This window comes from Anser cygnoides, chromosome 27 (genome assembly GCF_040182565.1).
Source record: "Anser cygnoides isolate HZ-2024a breed goose chromosome 27, Taihu_goose_T2T_genome, whole genome shotgun sequence".
NCBI classification, from domain to species: domain Eukaryota; kingdom Metazoa; phylum Chordata; class Aves; order Anseriformes; family Anatidae; genus Anser; species Anser cygnoides.
Genome location: NC_089899.1, coordinates 1869398 through 1892284, shown reverse-complemented (window position 1 = coordinate 1892284; position 22887 = coordinate 1869398). Strand labels below are relative to the sequence as shown.

At 67.9% G+C, this 22887-nt stretch overlaps 3 protein-coding genes across 7 annotated transcripts; 2 read left to right on the top strand and 1 right to left on the bottom strand.

Moving 5' to 3' along the window:
• The first annotated feature begins 71 nt into the window (after positions 1–71).
• On the top strand, positions 72–2500 carry REX1BD (required for excision 1-B domain containing). The gene is made up of 5 exons (XM_048052401.2): positions 72–206; positions 568–650; positions 1195–1399; positions 1476–1564; positions 1895–2500. The coding sequence occupies exons 1-5, from the start codon at positions 204–206 to the stop codon at positions 1965–1967; spliced, it is 453 nt and encodes a 150-aa protein (XP_047908358.1). The 5' UTR covers positions 72–203; the 3' UTR covers positions 1968–2500.
• Positions 2501–2674: 174 nt separating this feature from the next.
• Positions 2675–10239, bottom strand: CRLF1 (cytokine receptor like factor 1). 5 transcript variants are annotated; one of them, XM_066983711.1, is made up of 8 exons: positions 10004–10229; positions 6023–6301; positions 5216–5345; positions 4466–4635; positions 4134–4291; positions 3876–4044; positions 3441–3623; positions 2675–3341 (listed from the first exon to the last, which is right to left on the bottom strand). In XM_066983711.1, exons 1-8 carry the CDS (start codon positions 10068–10070, stop codon positions 2971–2973), a joined length of 1527 nt encoding a protein of 508 aa, XP_066839812.1. In that variant the 5' UTR covers positions 10071–10229; the 3' UTR covers positions 2675–2970. The 5 variants fall into 5 exon arrangements, with proteins under 5 accessions (XP_066839812.1, XP_066839808.1, XP_066839811.1 ...); XM_066983708.1 differs by having other exon boundaries at positions 3159–3322; positions 3445–3623; positions 10004–10220; XM_066983709.1 differs by having other exon boundaries at positions 3160–3322; positions 10004–10220.
• Positions 10240–15500: 5261 nt separating this feature from the next.
• TMEM59L (transmembrane protein 59 like) lies at positions 15501–22114 on the top strand. Its single transcript, XM_066983754.1, has 8 exons — positions 15501–15719; positions 17563–17668; positions 18006–18100; positions 19147–19293; positions 19385–19484; positions 19793–19901; positions 20031–20148; positions 20384–22114. The coding sequence occupies exons 1-8, from the start codon at positions 15561–15563 to the stop codon at positions 20540–20542; spliced, it is 993 nt and encodes a 330-aa protein (XP_066839855.1). The 5' UTR covers positions 15501–15560; the 3' UTR covers positions 20543–22114.
• The last annotated feature ends 773 nt before the right edge of the window (positions 22115–22887 follow it).

The window sequence follows — 22887 nt, the reverse complement described above, 5'->3', positions numbered from 1 at the left end:
GCTGTCCCGTTGTTTTTGCCCAAAATGCGCCGCTTTCCCGTAAAAACGGGGCTGGGGCTGGGAGCTACGGCGGGGGGAGGAGCGGGGGTGGTGATGCCGGGCGGCGCCTGCAGGTGGCGGCGGTGCTGCGCTCCGCCGTGCTCCGCCTCCGGTCCCCGCCGGGCCTGCGCCCTCCGCCGCCGCGCAGGGCCCGGGGCCGGGCCATGGTGAGCGGGACGGGGCCGCGCCGGGCTGGGGGGGGACCGGGACCGGTCCTCCGCGGGGCTGGGAGGGTCCTGGGGTAACCGGGACCGGGCCGTGCCCATGTGGCCGGGGGCGGGGGGACGGTTCCGCCGTGCCTACGGTGGTTCCCGGTACCGTGACCGGTAAAGGCGCCCGGTGCTCCGTGAGCACGGCGGACCTGGGTCGGGCTCAGCCCCGACCCGGCAGAACCGGGCACGGAGGTCCCGGGAGGGGGGCTCGGAGCTCCGGTACCGGAGCCGTGACTTGGGCTCGTTAACGGGGAGGGAGCGGGTACCGGGCCGGTGCCCCAAGTCCCCGTCGCCCCCTTCTCCCCCCCCCCCGCAGACCGACGAGGCGGTGCGGGCGCTGCTGCAGCGCTTCTACACCCTGCAGGGCGAGCGGGTGGAGGCATACCGGCTCTTCGAGGAGTGAGTACCGGCCGCGGGGAACGGGAACGGGACCCTCGCACCGCTGGTGCTGCACGTGAAGCCCTAACGGGATGGAATCCCCCAGCCCTAGTGGGATAAATCCCCCAGCCCTAGTGGGATGGATCCCCCAGCCCTAATGGGATGGAATCCCCCAACCCTATCGGGATAAATCCCCCAGTCCTATCAGGCTGGAATCCCCCCTCCCTATATTTTGCCCCCACAAGGGAACAAGCTGCCGGGGCTGCTGACGAGCTCCAGCTGGCAGGGGACACCCGCTCCGGACACCTGAATCCCATTTTCGCGGCAGCCGGGGGATGATTTATTCCCCGGGAGGCAGGCTGGGAGCGCCCAGGGAACCCAACAACAACAACAACAACAAAACCACGGAATCCCACGCGAGGGGCTGCACCGTGATGTGGGGGACACGGAGGGGACCCGCAGGGCTCGTGGGAGCTCCGGGACCGTGGGGCTCCCGTTGCACCGCGGTGACCTTTTTTTTTTTATTATTTTTTTTATTTTTTTAATTTTATTTCCCTGTCCCCAGGGGCCACCGGGCGTACCTGAGCAGCGCGCCCCACTACGACTTCCCGCGCTACCGGCAGCTGGTGCACGAGCTGACGCTGGCCTTCAGCGGCATCTCCCGCGAGGTCCTGCAGCTCCAGGGCCGGCTGCGGGACCAGCACGGCCGCCCCGAGCTGGCCCAGCACCTCGCCCGCGTCCAGGAGCGGGAGCAGGAGAAGCTGCAGCTGGTGAGTGCCCGGGGCGGGGGGGGGACAGGACCCCCCCCAGGGGTGTTCTCAGCCCCTCTCCGTCTCCCCGCTGCAGACGGCGCAGCTCCAGCTGGCGCGGCAGCAGGCGCAGGAGCAGCCCGGCGTGGACGCCCACCAGCAGGAGGTGCGGGAGCTCAAGCACAAGTAGGTGGGCACGGGGGGAGGCACCGGGGTCCCCCCCACCCCAGTTTTGGGGACGGGGACCCCCCCCTCCCCGGGCCTAGAGCCTCAGTGGAGCCCCCTCCCCGCCTTTTCCTCGGCCCCTAACCCCCCAGCGGGGCCGAGGGGGGCCCAGATGGTGCCTTCAAAAGCGCTCTTGTTTGGAGCCCTGCGGATTGTTTAGCGATGCCGCGCGGCCGCGGTCTCGTCAGCCTCCCCGGGCTGAGTGTTTCATAAACAGCGCGGGGAAGGCGAGGCGGCCCAGATAATACGCTCCATATGGGCTTTATTTATAGTTTCCATCCGCTCTCGTAGGCTAATTAAAACCATTGAGGCAATCAGCGAAATTCTCCAGGACCTCAAGTACGATTCGGAAGAAGCCGAGTGATGGGCGGCCCCGTGGGAACGGCTGCAGGGGCCGGGCAGCAGAGCTCTGCCCGCGCCAGGGGGGCCCCGCTCGGCCCCTGCTCCCCCCACCCGGCCAGCCCCGCTCCCGCTGCGCCCCGCAGCACCCCCGTGAGGGGGGCGCCTTCGCTCCGGGCCCTTTCTGTGGGTGCAGAGCCGCTCCTGGGGGTCCCCCCCAGATCCTGAGCATCGCTGCGGGGACGGGTGCTGGTGCCGCTCCCGCTCTCTGCTGGCTGCAGCGGGGCTGTGAGCCAAGGAAAACCACAACCCACAGCCCTAAGGGGATCCACCGCCCCCCAGGACACCTCGCTCCGAGCCCCACGGTGCTGGGGGTGCCCGTGGGGACGGGTGCTGCCTTTGCTGCAACCTGGAAGGCCACACTTCTGGGATGGGAGCTGCCCCCCCAGAGCTCCTCCGTGCTCCATGGCTGCTCCAAGCCGGCTCCGGGCATGGGGACGGCGCCCTGCGAGCACCCTTTTTTATGGTCACCCCGCAATAAAAACAACTCTTTGGAAATGGCTTGAGGTTTGTGGTCTAAAGGGCTTGCAACCCCCTGAACGTCACCACCCCTCAACTCGGCCCCCCCGGGACACGGGGACGGGGACGCGGGCGCTGGCACTGGGGCCCCTTGGCTGCCCGCTGCATCCCCGTCCCCCCGCGCTGCCGCTGCCCCACTGACGCAGGCCCCCGTGGGGTTTGAGAGGTTTATTGGCATTAAGCTTAAATCTGTTCCTAATTGACTGAAATGTAACCAAAATAAGGCTGGTTTGAATCAAAATTAGAGCAGGCACTGAGCAAACCCCAGCAGCCTCAAACCAGCCCGCGGGGCTCGCCGGGGACAGACCCCCCCCCCCCACACCCCGTGCGCACCCGCAGCCCTTCCCCTCCCCGGGGAATAATATCCAAACTGCAGCCGGGGGGGGTGGCTGCACCTCCCGGGGGGGGGGGGGATCCCCCCTTCATCCCCCCGCTGTTCCAGCCTGCGGTTACGGAACAAAGGCCCCGAGCCCTCCCGTGCTGGGGGGGGTCCCCTCGGCGCCGTGGGGCGCGGGAGGACGCGGGGGGCTCCGCTCCCAGGGGGCTGACGGCGGCGCCGCTGCCCTCAAGGGGGTGCCGGGGCCAGCCCCAGCCCGCACCCCCCGGATCGCCCCCTCCGGCCCCCCCTTGCAGTGGGGTGCGGGGTCGCTCCTTGCCCCAGGTGCCTTCTTGCCCCCCCCCGGCGCAGCGCGGCGGCGGGGACGGGGCGGGCGAGGGTGTCCCCGGGCGGGCGCCGGGCGCCCCGTGCCGTGCTGCCGGCGCTCGGCCCCGCGGGGGCTACAACTTATCGCCGGGTAGAACCTGCGGAGAGAGCAGAGCCCTGCTTCGAGGCCACCCCCCGGGGAGAGAGGCTGCGGGGTCGCGGGACCCCTCCCCGCCACGACGGAGGAGGGAGAAAGAAGTGCGAAAGGCTCCTTACCTACCTGGTTGCGTGTTTTGTGCGATTTCTGCAGCCACACGCGCCACTGGTCGTAGAGCTTGATGCTGAGGTTGGAGCAGCCGTAGGCGTGCTTCTTCACCCACCCGAAGAACTGCTTCAGCTCCCGCCGCAGCGTCGTGTTCTGCTCGCCGCCCTTGGGGTCGCAGCCCCCCGCCGCCCGCTCTGCGGGGACAGGGAGGGGACGGGGATCAGGGCCAGCCCCGGGGGGATGAAGGAGGGGACACCTCCATGAATGGGGGGGGGGGACCTGGGGTAGGGAAACGAGCGGCTTTCCAGCTCCCTACTGGGAAATAAGAGCTCCGAATTGGCTCCTTTGCAAGAAATCCAGGTGCCGGGCACGCGGCGGGGAGCGGCCTCTCCGCGCACGGCCCAGTGCGCGCGGGGGGAGCTGGGGAGGGGGCTGGGGGCGCTCACCGCTGCGCGGGGTGGAGGCGGCCGTGGGGTTGCTCCAGTCGCTCCAGATGCCGGCCTTCTTGGAGCCGTAGATGCCGAAGGGGTTGCAGCGCACCTGGACGAAGTAGACGGTGCTGGGGCGGAGGCCGGCCAGGCGGCACGAGGTCTGGTTGCCCACGTCGTCCACGACCTTGGGGGACGGCGAGCGAAGGGTTTGGCTCGGCCCCGCGTGCCCCCGACCCCCGGATAAGGGGGACGCCACCCGGTCCCCGTCCGCACCTTCCACTCCGAGCTGTCCTCCACGCGGTACTGGATCTGGTACTTGGCTTGGAAGAGGAAATCCTTGAGCGCGGGCGGCGAGCTCCAGCGCACGCTCAGCTGGTCCTCCAGGTCGCCCACGCGGCTGACGTGCACGTCGGACGGCGGGTCCGTGGTCACTGCGGGGACAACGGCACGGGGCTGGCGCGGCGCCCGAGGGGTTAAGGAGCCGCGGATGCCGATTTGGGGGAAAAACATCCTAACTCAATTAGGAGCGATTCCGCTCGCCCATCATCGCCCGCTTCCTGCATGGCCTCCTCCTCCTCCTCCTCCTCCCCGGTACCGGCGCTCACCCACGTCGAGGATGTCCAGCATGACGACGTCGGAGACGGCCACCCCCAGCCTGTTGGACGCCTCCACCCAGATCTCGTAGGGCGTGAAGAGGGCCAGGTCCTTGGGGATGTGGCAGGAGTAGGGCCCGGCCGTGTGGTACTCCTGGCACGTGTTGTCGCGGCCGTACCACCTGCGGGCGGGCCGTCAGTCCCCGGTACCGGGCACCGGGGCGGTGATGCCGGCGGGGGCCCCCCCGGTGAGGTTTTTCCACCACCCCCCCCCGCACACCTGCCTGCCCGGAGGAAATGGCAGCTCGGAGCCGGGGCTGCGCCTCATTTATCTGCCATTTAATACCGGCAGCATCGCGCCGGCGAGGTGTTAGGTTACCGGCCCCGACGCTCGCGGGTCCCCCTCCCCACGTCCCGGCACCAGGTGAAGTGTGGGGGGGGTCCCTGCCCCACATCCCCCCCCCCCCCCCCCCTCAAGCCCCAAATAATCCCAGGGAGGGGATTCCTCGAGCGATGCTGCGGCCGCAAGCTTCGCCTTCGCCTCCTCCCCAGCGCGTACGGAGCGTGGCACCCCGCCAGCACCGCGCGCTCCTGCCCCAAGGACTTTGCCTTGGGGGGGGGAGGTTGGAGACGGGGACCCCCCCCCCAACCCCATCCCACCCAGCACCGTCAGGTGGGAGCCACGGAGCTCCCCTCCACGCAAGCCCCAAAATCCCACAGTCACGTTTGGAATAAGAGGAATCAAGCCGGAGGCACGGGTACCTGAGCTTGTACTTGAGCGTGTAGTTAGTGTGCAGGAAGGTTTCCCCTTCCGTCCCCGGGGCCCACTTGCAGGTGAGGTCCTTCATGTTCTTGGACCAGCAGGAGATGTTGACTGGTTTTTCTGGGGGCACTGGAAGAGGACAAAAAAAAAAAAAAAAAGGACAGAGGGGGATGAAGCGGCTCCGTGAGCAGCACAACCACCAGCGCTCGGGGTCCCAGCAGCACCACGCCAGCCCCCACATCGCGTGCCCACGAGGACGGTGCCACCGGGACGGACGGTGCCAGCCCCCAAAGCCGCCGGCGCGTGAAGCAGCGAGCCGTTCCAGCCCCGCGTCTGCTCGAGGGGCTGCAGCTGCCTGCACCAGGCTCCGGAGCTGTTTTCTTTCGGGAACAGCAACCAAAGGGAAAAAAAAAAAAAAAAATAGCAGCTCTGTTCCCAGTTAAGCCTCTGTATTCTTAGGACGTAAAATCATCCTTAAAATAGCCCGAGATAAAATCTTATGATTATTGATTCGGACAACTGTAATTTCACCGAGGGTTGCCAGAGCAGCCTTTCTGCTGCGAGCTCCGCCGAGCCGCAGCGGGTCCGGGAGCGTGCGGCAAAGCCCCGAGAGCGCAGAGAGGTGAAAACGCAGAGAGGGGCGCGCGGGCGGCAGCGAACGCCGGCTCCGGCGCGCCGCGGCAAGAGATGGTTTTTAATCGAATTCATCCCGCTGAAACGTTCCCGCGGGAGGCGAGCTGCTCCGTGCCCTGCCCCGCCGCAAAGCGCCCCTGGGTGCTGCGAGCCCCGCAGCCACGCCAACGTACGTCCGACGTAAAGGCAGGATCCGGCCAGGATGCCGCCGTCCCGGCTGTGGCACACCAGGTTGTCCCCCGACTGCTGCTTGGAGCCGTTGAGGCGGGCGAGGGCCACGCTGAGCGTGGTGGGGCCGAGGGCGGCGTAGGAGGCGGCGGGCAGGCGCCGGCCGTTCAGGGTCCAGTACAGGTCCTCGGCGCGCAGGTGGAAGTCGGCGCTGACCGTGCAGGTGGCGGTCAGCGAGGAGCCGATCAGCAAGGTGGGGTCTTGGGGGGAAATCACTGCAGGGTCTGCAGCCAAAAAATAAAATAAAAAAACGAAGTGGGGGGAGGAAAAAAAAAAAAATATAGCACAGCCCTCAGCAGCACGGGAGGTGCTCGGTTCGGGTGCGCTCCCTGCGAGCTCGGGGAGCACCAGCCCCGTTTGGGGTGCTGCGTTCATCGCTCCGCGCGGGGATTTTTGGGCAGCGATGCGTTTGTCCAGGGCTGGCTCGTGGCTTCTTAATTTCTTTTTGCGATTTCGACAGCAACAACGGAAAGTTTGGGGGTTTTCTCCAGCGTTATTTATTTTTTTTTTTTTAAGGCTCGTTTCGGAGCCTGCCGGCTGCCGGCTCCCCTCCGCGGGGCTGAGGGCCGGTGCGCGCGCCCCGGCGCTGACCACCCGCCTAATCCGAACCATGTGCCGCCGGCGCTGCCAAAAGCCGTCACTCGCACCTCGCCGCGGGGTCCCTGCGCGCGGGGGCCCCGGGCTCCCCGCGAGGGTGGTCTGGGCTTTGGGGGATGGAAGGACGACAACCCTCGTCCTGCTGATTTTTGTTTTCTTTTTGGGGGGGGGGAGCCCCCCAGCTCTGCTTTGTTCCTGGAGAGAAGCGAAGCCACGCAGCGCAAGGCTTCAAAGCGGACGGGTTTATTTGCACGGAGCAGGAGGTTACGTGCGAAGGCGAGCGCACGGGGGGGGGGGGGGGAATAAAGCAGCGGAGGGTGAGCAGGGGTGATGTTCCCCACCCGCCTGGCAGCGGCAGACGCGGGGCTGCCGGAGCCCGCGCGTGCCAGGCTAATTAATATCGCCAATTACCTCCCGGAAAGCGCCTCGACCTCCTCGCCCCTCCGACCTCCCGGCCCCTCTCGGCTTTCAGCAGCCGCCGGCAGGTTGGCCGCGGCCGCTCGCTCCGCTGTGATTAATGCCCCGCGACCCTCGGTCCCCCCGGGGGAAGCTCCTAATTAGCAGCTCCCGGTGCCGCGGAGGGGCTGGACGGGGCTTGGGATGGGGGCGAAAGCAGCGGGGCCACGCAGGCGCTGGGTGCCTCGCACCCGCTTGGTGCCCTCCCCGTGCGCCCACCCTGCCCCGTGCCAGCCCGTCCCCGTGGCATCTGGCTCCATCCTCGAACAGGGCCCCCCGAAAAGCGCCACGGCTCCGCCAGCAGCCCTTCCCACCCGGCACCGGCTCCTCCATTAGACGAGCCCGCAGGCGAGCGCTCGAGACGGCGCTGCTGGAGCACCGCAGCTCCGCCGCTTCCAGCCCCGATTCTTGCAAATCTTCACCCAAACAGCACCAGAAACGCGTCCGAGCGCCGTGCGCCACCCGGCCTCCCCGCAGAACCGCTGAGCAGCAGTGTCTGGAGGGGCCAATTTTTTTTTTTAAAGCTTTTTTTTTTTCCCCCTCTCCGGCAACGACCATGTGTTTTAAAAGGGAAAAGTGTGAAGTTTTCAGATCGCAGAGGAAAGGGCCGGGGAGACGCAGGCGGCGGGAGGAATGTGCGAGCCGCGGCAGCGGGAATACCTGCACGGGGTTTTATTGCTTTCCTATTTAAAAAAAAATGCTGATCAGGTGCTAAGTAATGCTATAAAGTAAAACCACATTTCCAAGGTGTCGGGAACGTTTACGCTTTTCTTCCGAAGGGCCGGATTTCATTTTATTTTTATATCAGCGTTTTAAGGGGCTGGGAAAGGAAAGGAAAACCCTCCGATAAGTGCTCAAGATCCCACAGTTAAAAAAGATTTATTAAGACCCGTGGAGATTTCAAGAAAAATCGTAATTGCCCCGAAGAACAAAAGGAAATTTGGGCAGCCCCGAATTCTGCAGAAAAATAGATTTAAAGCTGCTCCGAGGCTCGAGCAGCGGGGTCTGCGGGCGGACGCGGCTACGGCAAGCTTCATCCCTCCTCTGCGCTCCCCGTTCCCCTTCTCCTCCTGCACGCTGGCATTTCTCGTGCCCATCCCTCAGCTCGAGGAGGGATTAAAAAAAAGCCCAGGCATTCCAGCGAGCGCGACCGAGCTGAACCGAGGGGAAACATTCGCTCTCTAAAAGGAGATTTGGCTCCGCTTGCACCCGGCTCCTCCGAGGGTGCCGCGGGGCAAGCGCTCGCGCAGGTCGGATGCTCCGCGCCCGGCCAGGGGAAAAGCGAGGTTCGGGAGGTGGGAAGCCACTGGGGGCACCCCCTCCATGGGTGCAACCAAAATTCGGGAATTACACCGACCCAAAGAGCTCCCGGCACCGCTGGAGCCGCCGAAATGCCCCCAGGAACGGCCCCACGGCGGGCACCGCTCTGCCCGCAGCCCACCTCCACGGGGAGCCTCTCCAAGGGGATTTTCTTTCCCCCTCCGAGTCCTTTCCTCCCCCCTGCAGCCTCGTTTCGCTTCCTTGCCACAGCTGCTTCTGCGCTCCCTGCCCCAATTATTGCTCTTTGATACTTCCCCGTTAATGACTTGCACGGGTCGGGGGACGCGAGCCGCCGGCGGCCGCGGCATCACCGGTGGGGTGGGAGCCACCGAGGAGCCGCTTCTCCTGGCCGGGACCCGCCGGGCGAACGTGGCCTCGAGAGATTCCCATCACCGGGAGGAAGCCAAACTTCCTGGGCTGGCTTCGGCCGGGCCGGAGGAGAAGCGAGCGGGCGGCTGCGGGACGAGGCTCCCTTCGTGTCCACGGCCCCACGGGGAGCCCCCCCCGCACCCGTGGGCACCCCGATGCCACCGGGCTGAGAGCGCCCAGAGCTCAGCCCACAGGTGGCACCTCCACGCCTGCCCCCCCCCCCCCCCCCCACCTCCCCTCTGCCAGGGCCCCCCCTTCCCCCTTGTTTTAGGGGATTCCTTGCTCTCCGCAGGGGTGGGTGCTCCCTATTGTTCTGGATGGGGGCTAAGGGGGGATTCATTGTTCTCCGGGACGGGAGGGGGCTCATTGTTCTCCGTGGGGGGGGGAAAAAAAGGGGTCCCTATTGTTCTCTGCGGGAGGCTCTCGGTGGTTTTGGGGGGGGTCATCGCTCCGGGGATGGGGGGGGGGGGGGGCTCGTTGCTGGCCGTGTGAGGAAGGGGTTCGCTATTGTTCTCGGGATGGAGCACGGGGGTTTCCATTGTCCTGGGTGGGGAAGCGGAGCCGCATTGTTCTCCAGGACGGGGGGGGGGGGGGTGAGGGGGGGTGGGGGGGGAGCTGCGTGGCCCGGGGGGGGGAAGGAGGCAGAGACCCCTCCCGGGGCAGCGGGGGGCTCTTCTCCACGGGGAGCGGGGGCATTTACAGCCCCCAGGGCAGGAAGGGGGGGTCCCTGCTGCTCTTGGGATGGGGGAACACAAAAGGGTTTCTCTATTGTTCTCCGTGGGGGACAGGGAGGGGGGAGCGAGCGCCCTCCGGGGAAGGGGCTCCCTGCTGTTTGCCGGGGGGGGGGGCTCATTAACCACCTTACCAGTAGGGGGGGGGCAGGAAAGGGGACCCCCATTGCCCCCCAACCAAGGGGCCCCACAGCCCCCAGACGCCCCCAGGGCCCCACATCCCGGGGGGGCACCGGCACCCCCCGCACCGCAATGAATGAGAAACCCGGGGGGGGGGAGAGGGGGGGGGGAGGCGAGGAAGAAGCAGGCGCCCACCACCAGCAACCCCCACCGGGGGGGTCCCCGCTCCCCATCCCCGACGGACCCCGGACCCTCGGCTCCCCCCCCCCCGTTCCCCAAAGCCCCGGTGCCCCCCCCCCCCATTTTTAGGGGACCCCCCCCCCCAGGACTCACAGGCGAGCGGCTCGGCGCGGAGGAGGCGCAGGCAGAGCAGCAGCAGCGGGAGCAGCGGCGGCGGCATGGCCGGTCCCGGTGCCGGTCCCGGTGCCCGTCGGTGCCCGGGGCTGCCGGAGCGCACCGGCACGTCCGGGGAAGTCCCGAGCAAGTCTGAGCAGCCCCCGCTCTGCCAAAACCCTAAATGCCGCCCTCGCCCCGCCCAGCCCGGCCCGGGACCGCCCCCGGGGGGGGCAGAAAAAAAAAAAAAAAATCAAAAACCCGGGGTGGGGGGGGGGGTCCGGGGCCGTGCTCCGGGACCGGCCGTTTGCCCGCGGTTCCCCCCGAGCATCGCCCCCCCCCCCCCCCCCCCCCTTCCCCGGTGCGTCCCGGCCGCCCCGCGGGATCCGGGAGCGGGGATGCTGAGCCCGGTGCCCCGGTGCCTTCCCCGGGGAGGTGGGGGAGAGCCGGCCCCTTCCCCCGGGTGACTCATGCGCTGCCTTCCCGGCCACTCCCGGGCCCCCGGGGCCGCTCCCGGCCGCGCTCGGCGCTGCGCACCCGGCCCCCGCCGCCCCCGCGGGGCCGCCCCTCGAGGGGGGGGGGAGGTTTGGGGCTGGGGGGGGGGGCGGGGGGAGCCCCCTCCTCACCCCCTGCCCCAAACGGAGCTGGGGACGGGTTCTGAGTTTCTGGGGGGGAATCGGTGTGGTTTTTCCCCCCGAATGCCGTTTTTTGTTGGTTTTTTTTTTTTCCGTCGAAGGTAGCAGCGTTGGGTTTTTGTTTTTTTTTTTTCCCCAAAGTAATAAAAAACGGGGAAAATGCAACGAGGGGCCGTCGGGGCTGGGCTCTGCTTGGCCCCAGGAGGCAGCAAGGAGTTAACGGTGGCTGCGGGTGGCAGTGCCACGGGTGACACCCTCCGCTCGTGGGTCTGCCCCTGTCCCCCCCCCCCCCCCGTCCAGGACTTGGTGGCACGGAGAGCGCCGAGCATCCTGCGTGCCCCCAGAGCCCTTGGCCAGCAGGTCCCGGTGGCAGCAAGGCCACTGTCCCCACGTCCCCACGGCCAGGCTGCGTGCCCAGAGAGCATCCCCGTGTCGGGGGGGTGCCTGGGTCGTATCCTCACCCCCTGGAGGAGAGGACGCAGGAGGGACCCCATGGCCCCGAGCCCTGAGGCTGGGACAGGGACGGGAGCCTGGAGCCCATGGGGTGACACCGCAGAGGGACAGGGGTGACACCACGCAGGGACAGAGGTGACACTGCCTGGGGACAGGGGCAATGCCGTATGGGAATGGGTGCAGAGGTGCTGGGCACCCTCAGAAGAGCCTGCACGGATTGAAAGAAAGAAAAGAAGAGAGACCAAACAATGCCTTTTCCCATCGTCCTGTTTTTTTGGAAGCTTCTGAACTGTTTTTGTTGAAATTTCCCAAAAATGTCAGCCGCAGGGAGACACCCAGCATGGGAAACTTCGCCGTCTGGCAGCGGCAGCCCCGGCCGCCGTGGGGGTCTTGACCCGAGCGTGGCCTCTTGGGGTCCCCGTGGGTGTCGGGGGGGGGGGGACAGCGGTGTCAGGAGGGGTCCCCGCTGGTGGCACCCTTGGGACTCGTGTCCCCGTGTCCCTGCTGGTGTCATTCACCCTCCCCAACCCACAGCAGAGCTCGGACCCGAAGGTTTAATAGGGCAGGGCGTGGGATGGGGACAGGGCAGGGGGGCACGGTCCCCGAAGCCGGGCAGCGTCGGGGCGGTGGCGCCCGGTGCTGGGCCGGGGGCAGGATCCGGCCGTCGGCGGGGAGCAGCCGGAGATGACAGAGGCGCTCGGCCGCCTTCTGAGTCAGTGCGGCCGTCGGAAAACAGATGTGGTGAGCGCTGCCCTTTGACAGTGACCTTTAAAGCGCTGAGTCCGCGGCCGCCGCGTCCAGCCCACGAGCCGCCGCACGCGCTGCCATCGGCCGGGGAGGCAGGATCCGGCCCAGCCGCCTGCTCCCCCCCCCCCCCAGCCCATGGTCGTCCCAAGGGGGTTGGAGCGGTCGGGCTCCCCCCGCTCTTTTTAACCCCCCACCCCAAGCACTGGAGCTCCCTTCCCAGGGCCTCTCTGCCTTATTTTGGCATCCTCGGGGCGCGGGGCAGGATGCGGCCATGGGGCCCAGAGCTCCTCGCTCTGCCCGGCGGGATGCGGAGGGACGGAGCCAGGACCCCCGGCGTGGCCCCGGCGGTGTCCCCAAAAGCGGGGCTGGGCACCCTGGGGACGGATCCTGCTCCCTTCCCACCCCAGCGGGTGCCCTTGGGCCGGGGCGCTGTCACCTTCCCGCTGTCACCTTCCTGCCAGCGCCGCGTCGCGTGGCACCGGGGCCAGGCCCGGCACATCCACCCTGAATTAATCCAATTACTTGATTTCCCAGCCAGAGCTCGCTCCATAAAGTCCTTGGACAGAGATAGTATCTGGCTCGAGGGCCAGGGTGTAAAAAACAAACAACGAGAAAAAAAAAAGCAGAGAAAAAAACCCGAGGAAAGGCGCAGCGGAGCTGTCTGCCTGCCTGCATCCTTTTAAAGTGACCTGTGGGAAAAATAAAGAGGCTAGAAATGCAAAGAATCCAGCAGTCAGAGTTTTCTTTCTATTCCTCTCTGCAACATTTCCCATTCGTGGGTAATTTATAACCCGCTTAACCCCTTCCGTGCCCCCCCCCTCACCCGGCGCAGCCCCTCGCTCGACGGCATCCTGGCGGCGGGCGGCCGCACCTTGCCGGCTCTGTTTGCTTTGGGACGCACAAAAAGCCCCGCCGCCGCCTCGCCGTCCGCTGGAAAAGGGGGGGAAAAAAAATGCCACTTATATCGAGTGGCTGCTCGAGCGCCGGGGCCGGTGTCGGGGTGCGGGGCCGGGGGTGGCCGCGGTGGCACCGGGGTGGCACGCGGCGGCGGTGGCAGGAGCCCGGGCTGCCCCAAAAGCCAAATGTAGGGCAGCGGTGCCGAAGGCATCGAGAGGTTCTGGAGAGGGGTGGGAGGAGGGAGGGCCGGGAATTACCCGGCGGTAAATATTTGCCAACTGGGATGTTGTGGCCTGGGAAGGGTTTTTGGTTTTTTTTATTATTATTATTATTAAACGTGAGCGAATCGAGGGCCAGGAGCGCGGGCTGGGGCCAGGCATCTTGCAGGCAGGTGCGGCGCGAGCCTTTCCCACGGGCTGCTCTGCCAGCGCTCCCTCCCAGTGCTCCCAGTGCTCCCAGTGCTCCCAGTGCTCCCGGTGCTGCCAGCGACGCTGTGCCATCAGGTTTTGTGTCCCACCCCCACCCCCCCCCAGGTCAGGGCAGCGGCTCTGCCCCACCTGCAGCACGGCGCCGTGATTTACGGCGGCAGCCCCCAATCTGCCCCATTTTCTTCGCCATTCGTCACCGGGGCCAGACGTGAGGCCGTCGGGCTGGGGGGGCGGGGGGGGGTGCCTAGTAGGGGATGAAGGGGAGCGGAGCCAACCCCACAGCCCCCCCGAGCCCCTCCAGAGCACGTTTTCCCCCCGCCCTGCTTTGATTAACAAGATGAATAAGCTGGCGGAGCGCAGCGGGGCGAGGAGAGGAGCCAGGGGCAGCGATGCTCGAGGGGATCTGCCCCCCCCAGCCCCCCCCTCTCCCCGGGCTGGGGTCCTGCCATGTGTTCCCCATTAGGGCTGGAGGTTAGCGGAGCCCCCAGCCCCCCTCCTCCTCCTCCTCCCGCTTCGGGGTGCTGCCATAAATAAGGCTAATGGGCAGCGCAGCGGCAGCGGGCGCGAGGCCGGCCCCGTGCCTTTGATGTTTCCGAAACCCTGGGAAATAAAAGCTGTAAATCTGGGGTGCTGGGGGGAGCCCGACAGCGCGCCCTCGTTGGGAAGGGGCCCCGCTGGCACCTGGCCTCGCTGGGGGCTTGGCTGGGAGCCGAAATTTGGGGGGATGCTGGCCTGGGGGTGGCACAGCCCGGCCCCCCTGCGCCCCTGTCCCTCTGCGCCACCAGCACCAGTGGTCCCCAGTCCCTGGGTGCCCCCCCCAGTGTCCCCCAGTTCCTCTGCATCCCCCAGTCCTGCTGCATCCCCTGGTCCCCTGCATCCCTCTGCATCTGCCTCCCCACGTTCCCTGGTCCCCCTGCATCCCCCGGTGTCCCCCCGTTCCCCAGTCCCCCTGCACCTCCCTGTCCCTGCGCATCCCCTGGTGTCCCCGCATCCCTCGGTCCTCCTCCACCTCTGTGTCCCTTGGCCCCCCCCAGGCCCCCCCCCCGTGCTTTCTGGTCCCCCTTCATCCCCTGGTGCCTGAGCATCCCCCTGTCCCCCTGCATCCCCCCATCCTGCTGCATCCCCCTGTCCTGCTGCACCTCCTGGTGCCTGAGCATCCCCCTGCCCCCCGTCCCCCTGCAGCCTCCTGCCCCATTGCATCTCCCTGACCCCCTGTCCCCCTGCGTCCCCCCATCCTGCTGCGTCCTGTTGCGGTGCCTGAGCACCCCCCTGTCCCCCTACACCCCCCGGTGCCTGAGCATCCCCCTCCATCCCCCTGCATCCCCCTGCACCCTCTTATTCCCCTGTCCTGCTGCATCCTCCGGCGCCTGAGCACCCCCAGTCCCCCTGCATCCCCCTGTCCCCCCACACCCCCCCGGTGCCTGAGCATCCTCCTGCACCCCCCTGTCCCCCCGCACCCTCCTATTCCCCTGTCCCCCTTCACCTCCGGTGCCCGAGCATCCCCCTGTCCCCCTGCATCCCCTCCATCCCCCTCCATCCCCTCCATCCCCCCGTCCTGCTGCACCCCCCGGTGCCCGAGCATCCCCCTGTCCCCATCCCCCTGCATCCCCCTGTGCCCCTGCACCCCCCTGGTGCCTGAGCATCCCCCTGCATCCCCCTGCACCCACCTATTCCCCTGTCCTGCTGCACCCCCCGGTGCCCGAGCACCCCCCCGTCCCCCTCCATCCCCTCCATCCCCCTGTCCCCCTCCATCCCCCTGTCCCCCTGCATCCCCTCCATCCCCCTCCATCCCCTCCATCCCCCTGTCCCCCTCCATCCCTCTGTCCCCCTCCATCCCCTCCATCCCCCTGTCCCCCTCCATCCCCCGTCCCCCTCCATCCCCTCCATCCCCCTGTCCCCCTCCATCCCCCTGTCCCCCTCCATCCCCCTGTCCCCCTCCATCCCCTCCATCCCCCTGTCCCCCTCCATCCCTCTGTCCCCCTCCATCCCTCTGTCCCCCTCCATCCCCTCCATCCCCCTGTCCCCCTCCATCCCCCTGTCCCCCTCCATCCCCTCCATCCCCCTGTCCCCCTCCATCCCCCTGTCCCCCTCCATCCCCCTGCATCCCCTGCATCCCCTCCATCCCCCCGTCCCCCTCCACCCCTCCACCCCCCCGTCCCCCCGCACCCCCCGGTGCCCCCCTTCCCCCCCCTTCCCTCCAGGACACGGTTTTTTATTTTTTTTGGGGGGGACGCTCCGGTGCCGGCGGAGCTGCGGCAGGCTGCGGCGGCCCCCCCACCCCCCCCCGGCTCTCCCCGCCGCCCCCTCCCGGCGCACGGCGCGTCACGGCGGGGCCGGCAGCGGCGGCGGGGCCGGTGCCGGTGGCTGCGCTCCCCTCCGCGCCGCTCCGCGCCCGCCATGGCGGCCCCGGGCCCCCGGCCCCCCCCGCTCCTCGCCCTCGGTTTGGCCCTGGCCGCCGCCGCCGCCGCCGCCACCGACCCGTTCTCGCCCCAGCTCGGGGACACCGGAGCTTGCCGCCGGCAGTGCGGCCGCAGCCTGCCGCACCGGGCCGCCGCCGTGAGTGGGGCCGGGCGGCGGGCACCGGGGGCGGCGGGAGAAGAGGGGAGCGGGGGGCGGGGAGCACCGGGGGGGGGGGGGGGGGGGAGGGGGGGAGCACCCGGAGCGGCGGGGAGGGGTAACGGGAGAAGCGGGGGGGGAGAGCCGGGAGAAGCGGGGGGTGGCACCGGGAGCACCGGGGGGAGCACCGGGAGAAGGGAGGGGTGGCGCCGGGAGCACCGGGGGGAGCACCGGGAGAACCGGGGGGAGCACCAGGAGAACCGGGAGATGGCACCGGGAGAACCAGGGGGAGCACCGGGAGAACCGGGGGGAGCACCAGGAGAACCGGGAGATGGTACCGGGAGAACCGGGGGGAGCACCGGGAGAACCGGAGGTGCACCGGGAGAACGGGGGGGAGCACAGGGAGAAGCGGAGGATGGCACCGGGAGCACCGGGGGAAGCGCCGGGGGGGAGCACCGAGGGCATCAGGAGCACCGCGGGGAGCACCCGGAGGGGGCACCGGGAGCACCGAGGGGGGCGGTACCGGGAGCACCGGGCATCGCCATCCCGCAGGGACCCCGGGGGCTGCTCGTGCCTGGGGTGGGGGCCACGCTCCACCGAGCCCCGCTGGGGGTTTGGGGTGCCCCCGGTGAGCCCCCCTCCAGCCCCCCCCCTACATCCAGCACCGGTGAGGCCCCGGGGCAGAGCCACCCCTGGGTGCGGTGGCCGGGGACCAGCGGGGATGGGGCCAGCGGGGATGGGGACTGGGGGCGAGCAGGTGGTGCTGGGGGGGCCAGCACCGACGCAGGGATCTAGGTGGAGGCAAGTGGGGCTCGCCGGACCCGGAGCATCACAGAAAACCCCGGATCGGAGCCCTGCTATCCACGCCGTGCTGGGGACCAGCCGGTGGTGGGGCCACGCGGAGGATGCAATCCAAGCGCTGGGCCCGATGCGGCTGCAAGGCTTTGTAACGCCTGCGAGAGGGAGAAAAAAAAGGGCCGGGACGGGTCCTGGCCCCGCTGCAGGGGAGCGGGGTTGGGGACCACGCGCGGCAGGGCCGTATCCAGGCCGGCGCCTCGGCAGGAGCCTGCACAGCCCCTGCTGCCTGGGGGTGGGCATGGGGACGTTCCCCCAGCTGGGCTTGTTGGGTGCTGGAGGCAAAGGGGGGCAGCTCCTGGCGCTGCCTGCAGGTGCACAGACACCCCCCCATTAACCCTCAGCCCATGGGGAGATGCACACGGGGACCCCCCCCACGGTGCATGCACGGCGGTGTGCTCCCAGCCCCACAGTGTGCTCCCGGGCCCCCATGGATGCACGGAGCCCTATGCATGCATGCACCCCATGCACGTGCAACCCCATGCACGCACACCCCATGCACGTGCAACCCCATGCACGTGCAACCCCGTGCTTGCACACAAACCCCATGCATGCACACCCCATGCACACACACCCCATGCACACAAACCCCATGCACGCACACCCCATGCACACACAGTCCCCACGCACCCCCCCCCACGTACCCCAACTCCCTCCAGCACCCCCCCCTCGTCCTGCCAGCACGCCCACGTGTAGGGACAGGGGATGCCCGACAGAGATCGGGGACCTGCCCTGTCCTCTCTGGGGATGAGGCCGCCTGCAGACCTCCTTTGGGATGCATGCCCGGCTGCGACGGTGGCTCTCCCTCCCCCGGTGCCACCAGCGCCCCGCGTTGTGCGCGCACCCACGGCGGTGCTGGCCCCCAGCGCGTGGCCCCCATCCCCTGCGGGGCCCTGCGGTGCCGGGGGGGGGGGCCGTGCCGGGGGTCGGGCGCAGCCCCCGGGCTGAGCTCGGTGCCAGCTCCGCGCCGTCCTCCTCCTCCCTCCAGGATGCTGTTCTCAACGCCTGTTACCGGGGCTGCCGGCTGTTCTCCATCTGTCACTTCGTGGATGCGAGCGCGGCGCTGAACACAACCAGAGCCGAGTGTGAAGCAGGTGAGCAGCCGGCGGCCGAGCGGCCCCCGCTCCCCAAACGCTGTCCAGAAGGGGCTCCTCCACTTACCGCTGTCACCGCTCCGGCGCCTTCCGCCCTCCCTGGCTCCCTGCCTCCGCTGCGCCCCGGGGCCGCATCCTGCGCACCGCCGTGGGTGCGAGCGTGCACCCTGTGGGTGCAAGACGGAACGGTGCCGGTTTCCCCAGGGATTTTTGGGGGAAGGGACAACTTCGTGATGGTGCCAGGGCTTGGGGTGCTGTTGGCAGAATCTGGGGGCGGTGAGGAGCTCAGGTCCAGCACCCTGGCTCCGTACCGAGCGCCCCCCTCTCCATCTCGCAGCGTGCGCCGAAGCCTACAGCAACGCGCAGGAGCGGTTCGGCTGCAGGACCGGGTGCCGCAAGCAGCTGCCGGAGGTGGAGAGCAGGATGGACAAGGTGAGGGGGAGATGGGGAGCCCCCAGCCCGCCCCTTCCCACCCAGCCTGTCTCCGGTGGGCCCATGGTGCTGCTTAATTAGTGCTGTGGTTAATTGGGCTCGAGCAGGCGTTGGTTTGGGACAGGGCGATTCCGCTGAGTTCCCCAGCTGGGAGGTTTTGGCCAGGTATGGTCGTGGATTCCCCCAGTTTTGATCCTTTCTCCGTCCCAGCAATTAGCAACGCTTTCCCTCCTACGTTTAATTAATCCGGCTTTTGCCCAATTAATTAAATTAGACTTTGGCCCAAGGTAGAAGCTCTTGGCCCCGTACGCGTGCAGACTGAGATGATTTTGTGCTGTGGAAGGCAGGGGTAAGGCACGGGGCTCCTTCCCCAGCTGCATTTTGGCCCTTTTCTAAGAGCCTCAGCCCCAGGGTTGGGGACAAGCATCGGGGACAAACGCCTGCGCTGTCCCCCGGCCGGCCCCCAGCCTTGAACGTGCCGTCACCCCCTTCGCCTGCCCAAAGCCTTTTTCCTTTGGGTTCCCAGACAAGCAGGCAAAGCAGATTTAGCATAATAATTAGATACAGAATCTGACCTATTTATTTCCTGTTTGCTGGTTTGACCGTGCAAGGGGCTGTCGGAAAATGTTCGAAGCCAGTGGCAGGGAGCAGCCAAGCGGATTCCAGCAGGGATGCTTTAAAAATAACAAACCGCCGAGACAGCCAAGAATCCAGGGCACGGGGCCGCTGCCAGGAGAGAAACGCCCTCGGCATCTCGGCCGCTGTGCTCCTATTGTTTAAAGCGCTGCTGCGAGCGCGGGGCCGGGTGACAGCCGTGGGGACCGCGGGCTGGGTGACACCGCGGGCGCTGGCCCCGGCTGGATCCGTGCGCAGGTGGCTGCCCTGCAAGGAGCCCTTTGCTCGCTTCGTAGCTGCGTGGTGGTGGAAAATGAGGCTTGGAGATGAGCACCAAGCTCGACCCAGCCACGTTCTCCTCGTGGGACGTTGTCTGCTTGGGGTGGGTGGCAAGGGGACGCCGGCGACGCGCTGTCCCCGCTGCTTTGCAGAGCCCGGAGGTGAAGGCGCCGCCGTTCTCCATGCTGGATTTGGTCTCCACCTTCTGCAACGACATCGTCAGCTCTGCCCAGAGCTTCATCTCCTCCACCTGGACCTTCTACCTGCAGGCGGACGATGGCAAAGTGGTGGTGTTCCAGGTGGGGGGGGAACCGTGGCTGCTCTCCGCTGGGTGCTGAGCAGGCTGGGGACCCCCTTACCGACCACGTTCTCCCTCTTTCCTCGCTCCAGTCCCAGCCCCAGATGGAGTTCCCGCTGCCCGAGGTGCAGATGACCCAGCCGGAGCGGCCGGGACCGGGAGCCAGCCCCCGCTCCCCGCAGCCCCACGCAGGTGCAGGGGGGCACCGGGCTGTCGGGGAGGTGGTTGGGAGCTTCCGAGCCCTCCTGGCTCCCATCCGATTTCTCCAGAGCGAAACAAATCACCCGCTTCTCGGCTCTGATCCGCTTCCCACACCCTGCACCCGTGCTGGGGGGCGAGGGGGGAGTGAGACCGTGCTTGGCACCCTCTGCAAGGAGCCTCCGGGGGCTTCTGCGCCCCCCCCAGCAGAGGGTCCTTGGGGGGAGAGGGACGCATCCAGCACCCCTGCACCCAAACGTGCAGCGGGTGCCCGGGCTCAGCATCACCCTTCTCCCTGCCAGGCCCTCGGCAGAAGGAGGAGAAGCACCCCCCCGGGAAGGAGCCGCGGGGCAAAGCCAAGCCCGTGGACGCGCCGCAGCCGGAGCACGACTTCCTGGGCTGCATGGCCAAGTAGGTGCTGCGGGGCTGCGCAGGGCACGGGGGGGGGGGCTGCGCGAGGCCGGCCGCCCCCCTCCCATAGCCAGAGCCCTGCCATAAACCGGCCCTTTTTCTTTGGCGGGGGGCGGTGGGGTGTTACAGGCGCTCGGGCCTTCCTCGCTGGATCCTGGCCGCCTGCCTCTTCCTCTCCATCATGGTGATGCTGTGGCTGAGCTGCGCCAGCTTGGTGACGGCCCCCGAGCAGCACGTCAAGACCCAGGTATGGGGCGAGCGGTGCTCAGTGCAGTCAACGGGGGGGTCCCATTGGGGTCCCCACCACCCCGTGTCCCCGCGTTATATCCGAGGGCTGGGACGTGGCCATGGGGTCTGTGGTCCCCAGTCCCCACGATGGCGTCGCCGTCACGTCCAGGCTGCTTGTTGTGTCCTCAGACCGGGGACGGCGGGGTCCTGTCCCCTGCTCCGGGGTTGCACGGTCCCCTCTGCCTCTCTTGCAGCCTCTGAGCATCAACGGGGACAAGGAGTACCTGGAGGACCTTGACGGCCCCGGCGCCTTCCCCCTGCCGCCCGTCATCGCCGTCACCCTGTGCCCCGCGCACGGTGAGGACGCGGGGCCGCTGCCCCTCAAGGTCGACCTGGACAAGACCGTCCTGTAGCTCTCCTGCCCCTTCCCCATCACCTCCCTGCCACCTCGCTGTCACCGTCCCCACGCCGGTGTCCCCGGTCCCGCTCTTCTCCCCCGTGTCCCCAGCTCCCGGTGGGCTCTGCCTCCGTGGTGGGGGGATCCTGGCTGGATCCCGCCGTCACCCCCAGGGCCAGCCTGGAGCTTTTCCTCCTCCATTAACGTTGCTGCGTGTTGGGCTCCTGGTTTCCGGAGCCAAGAGAGGGCTGCCAGCGCGGGGAGGCCGGGGGGAGCCCGTCTGCTCCGGAGCAGAGCCCCCCGGGGCCCCCCAGACCTCCGGGCATGGGTCCAGCGCTGGGCAGGAGGGAGCCGGCTGCGGTGGGGGATGGAGCTCGTCTGCAGCGCTCGGGGCTTTGGCTCGGCACATCCCCGGCCTCCCACCTTGGGCTGAGCCTCCAAGGCGCCGGCTCCGGCCCTGGGAACTCCCTTCCGCCGGCCGGAGCCGATTGCCTCGGGGAGCCGAAACGTGGCGAATGGATTTGGCGTTGGCAGCCGGAGAGAGCGGCGGATCTGGCCGCCTCCGTGCCCACGCGAGGACCCAGCCGGCCCCTCGCAGGAGCTGCCGAGGGGCCCCGGGATGGATCCTTCCCCTCCCTGCTCCGTGAGGCCTCGGGGCTTATCTGGCGCTGGTGGCAGCGAGCAGGGGACGCGGTGGCATTTCCCTGCCCCGTGCTCCTGGGGCGCATCCGAGCACAGGCAGAGGTGCTGGGATGTCTCCGTCCGGGGCTCAGCATCTCTGCCCGCATCCCGGAGCGGCTCTGCCCCCGAGTGGCACCAGCTCCGGGTCCCCAGGAGGGGCGAGGACCGGGGCCAACCCCGGGACCTCCCGGCCAAGTGTAGACCCTCAGGGCTCGCCCCGGTGCAGCCCCTCGGCATGGAGGGGTCCTGGTCCCTGCTCCGCGGGGCTCAGAGCAGGCAGGGCCATCTCGCCATCTCCCACCCTTCTCCGTCACCTCGTGCATCGTTTCGTGGTTTGATTCGCACCGGCGTGTGGTCCCTCGGGCCCTGGCACCCCGTGGGGACACCCCTGGGGACAGCTCGGTGGTGGCAGTCCCTGCCTCCCTGCAGCCACCTAACACACGTGTACAGATTAACTTATTACCCGTGCCCCTCCGCCCCTCGGTTTTTACGCTCTCCCCGTTTTGGGGGGGCTGCGGTGTGTGTCGTTGCAGGGCAGGGGAGGCTCTTGGCCCCGGCCCCCGCCGGTTTTGTGCTGCTCCATATCACACGTGCAACATATCTGGGTTTTGGGGGTGTGGGCTGGGGGGAGGCGCTGCGGGTGGGGGGGCTCGTGTCCGTTTTTGGGGTACACTTCTCGGTGTCGCTTTGTGGCTGCTCAGCTCAGTGTAAAGCTCGGTGCAGTCCGTGTCGTTGTCTCGGCCACGTGGCTCCCCCCCGTGCCCGGTCCTGGGGGGTGAAACCGTGGCTGGGGAGCACCCATCCCGCATCGGTTTGGGTTCCAAGGAGCAAACCCGGCCCCAAGCCTCCTGCGGAGCCTGGGTCCGGCTGGGCAGTGCGGGAGGGAAAATAAAAGGTTTGTACCAGACCTGGGGAGTCGTCGGCTTTGTGGGGAGCGGGTCTGAGCCCCTGCGTGGGGCTGGTGGCGGGGGTGCAGGGCCCTTCCCAGCCCGGTGCGTGCCTTTGCAAGCTGAGCAAGGAGGAAACGGCCAGTGAGTCCAACTTAGTGCAAAAGTGGTGTGGTGTTCCTGGGGGAGAGGGTTGGTGACCCCGTGCCACGCATAAATGCGAAGATAGGACGTGGAAAAAGGGCTTTTCCCACTTAAAAACACCCAAAGACACCCAATTTAGCGAGGGGAAGGTGCCGAGGAGGCCGTGCACAATGCTTGTCACCGTAACGTGCCGCAGCTGCCCCAGCTCGAGGGCCAGGACGTGCGGGTGTGTGCACCCGCACCTTTCCCCCACGGCGTGTGTTTTTCCTGGCGGGGCGCCCCTGTCCACGCTGCAGCCGAGCTCTCGCCATGCCAAGCGTGACACAAAGCTCACGCGAGGGCCCGGAGGCTCGTTTTTAGCACTTCGGTAGCTCAGCAGGGTCCCGTCCTCGGAGCCAGCGCTGGCGCGGGGCCCCCGAGGAGCCGGGGCTGGCGCTTTGCTCGGCTCCTTGTTTTCCCCGGGGACGCGGCGCCGGTGCCGGCGAGGTGCCGGCCCTGCCCCGGGGAGCAGCGGCTGGGTGCTGGGGTGCTTGGTGCACGTCGCAGCCAAAGGCGGCTGCCCCTGGGGGTGCAGAGCGTGGTGTGCAGCGGCAGCCCTGGGTGGAAGCCAGCAGTTGCTGCTGCTGCACAGCCCCTCCATGTCCCTAAA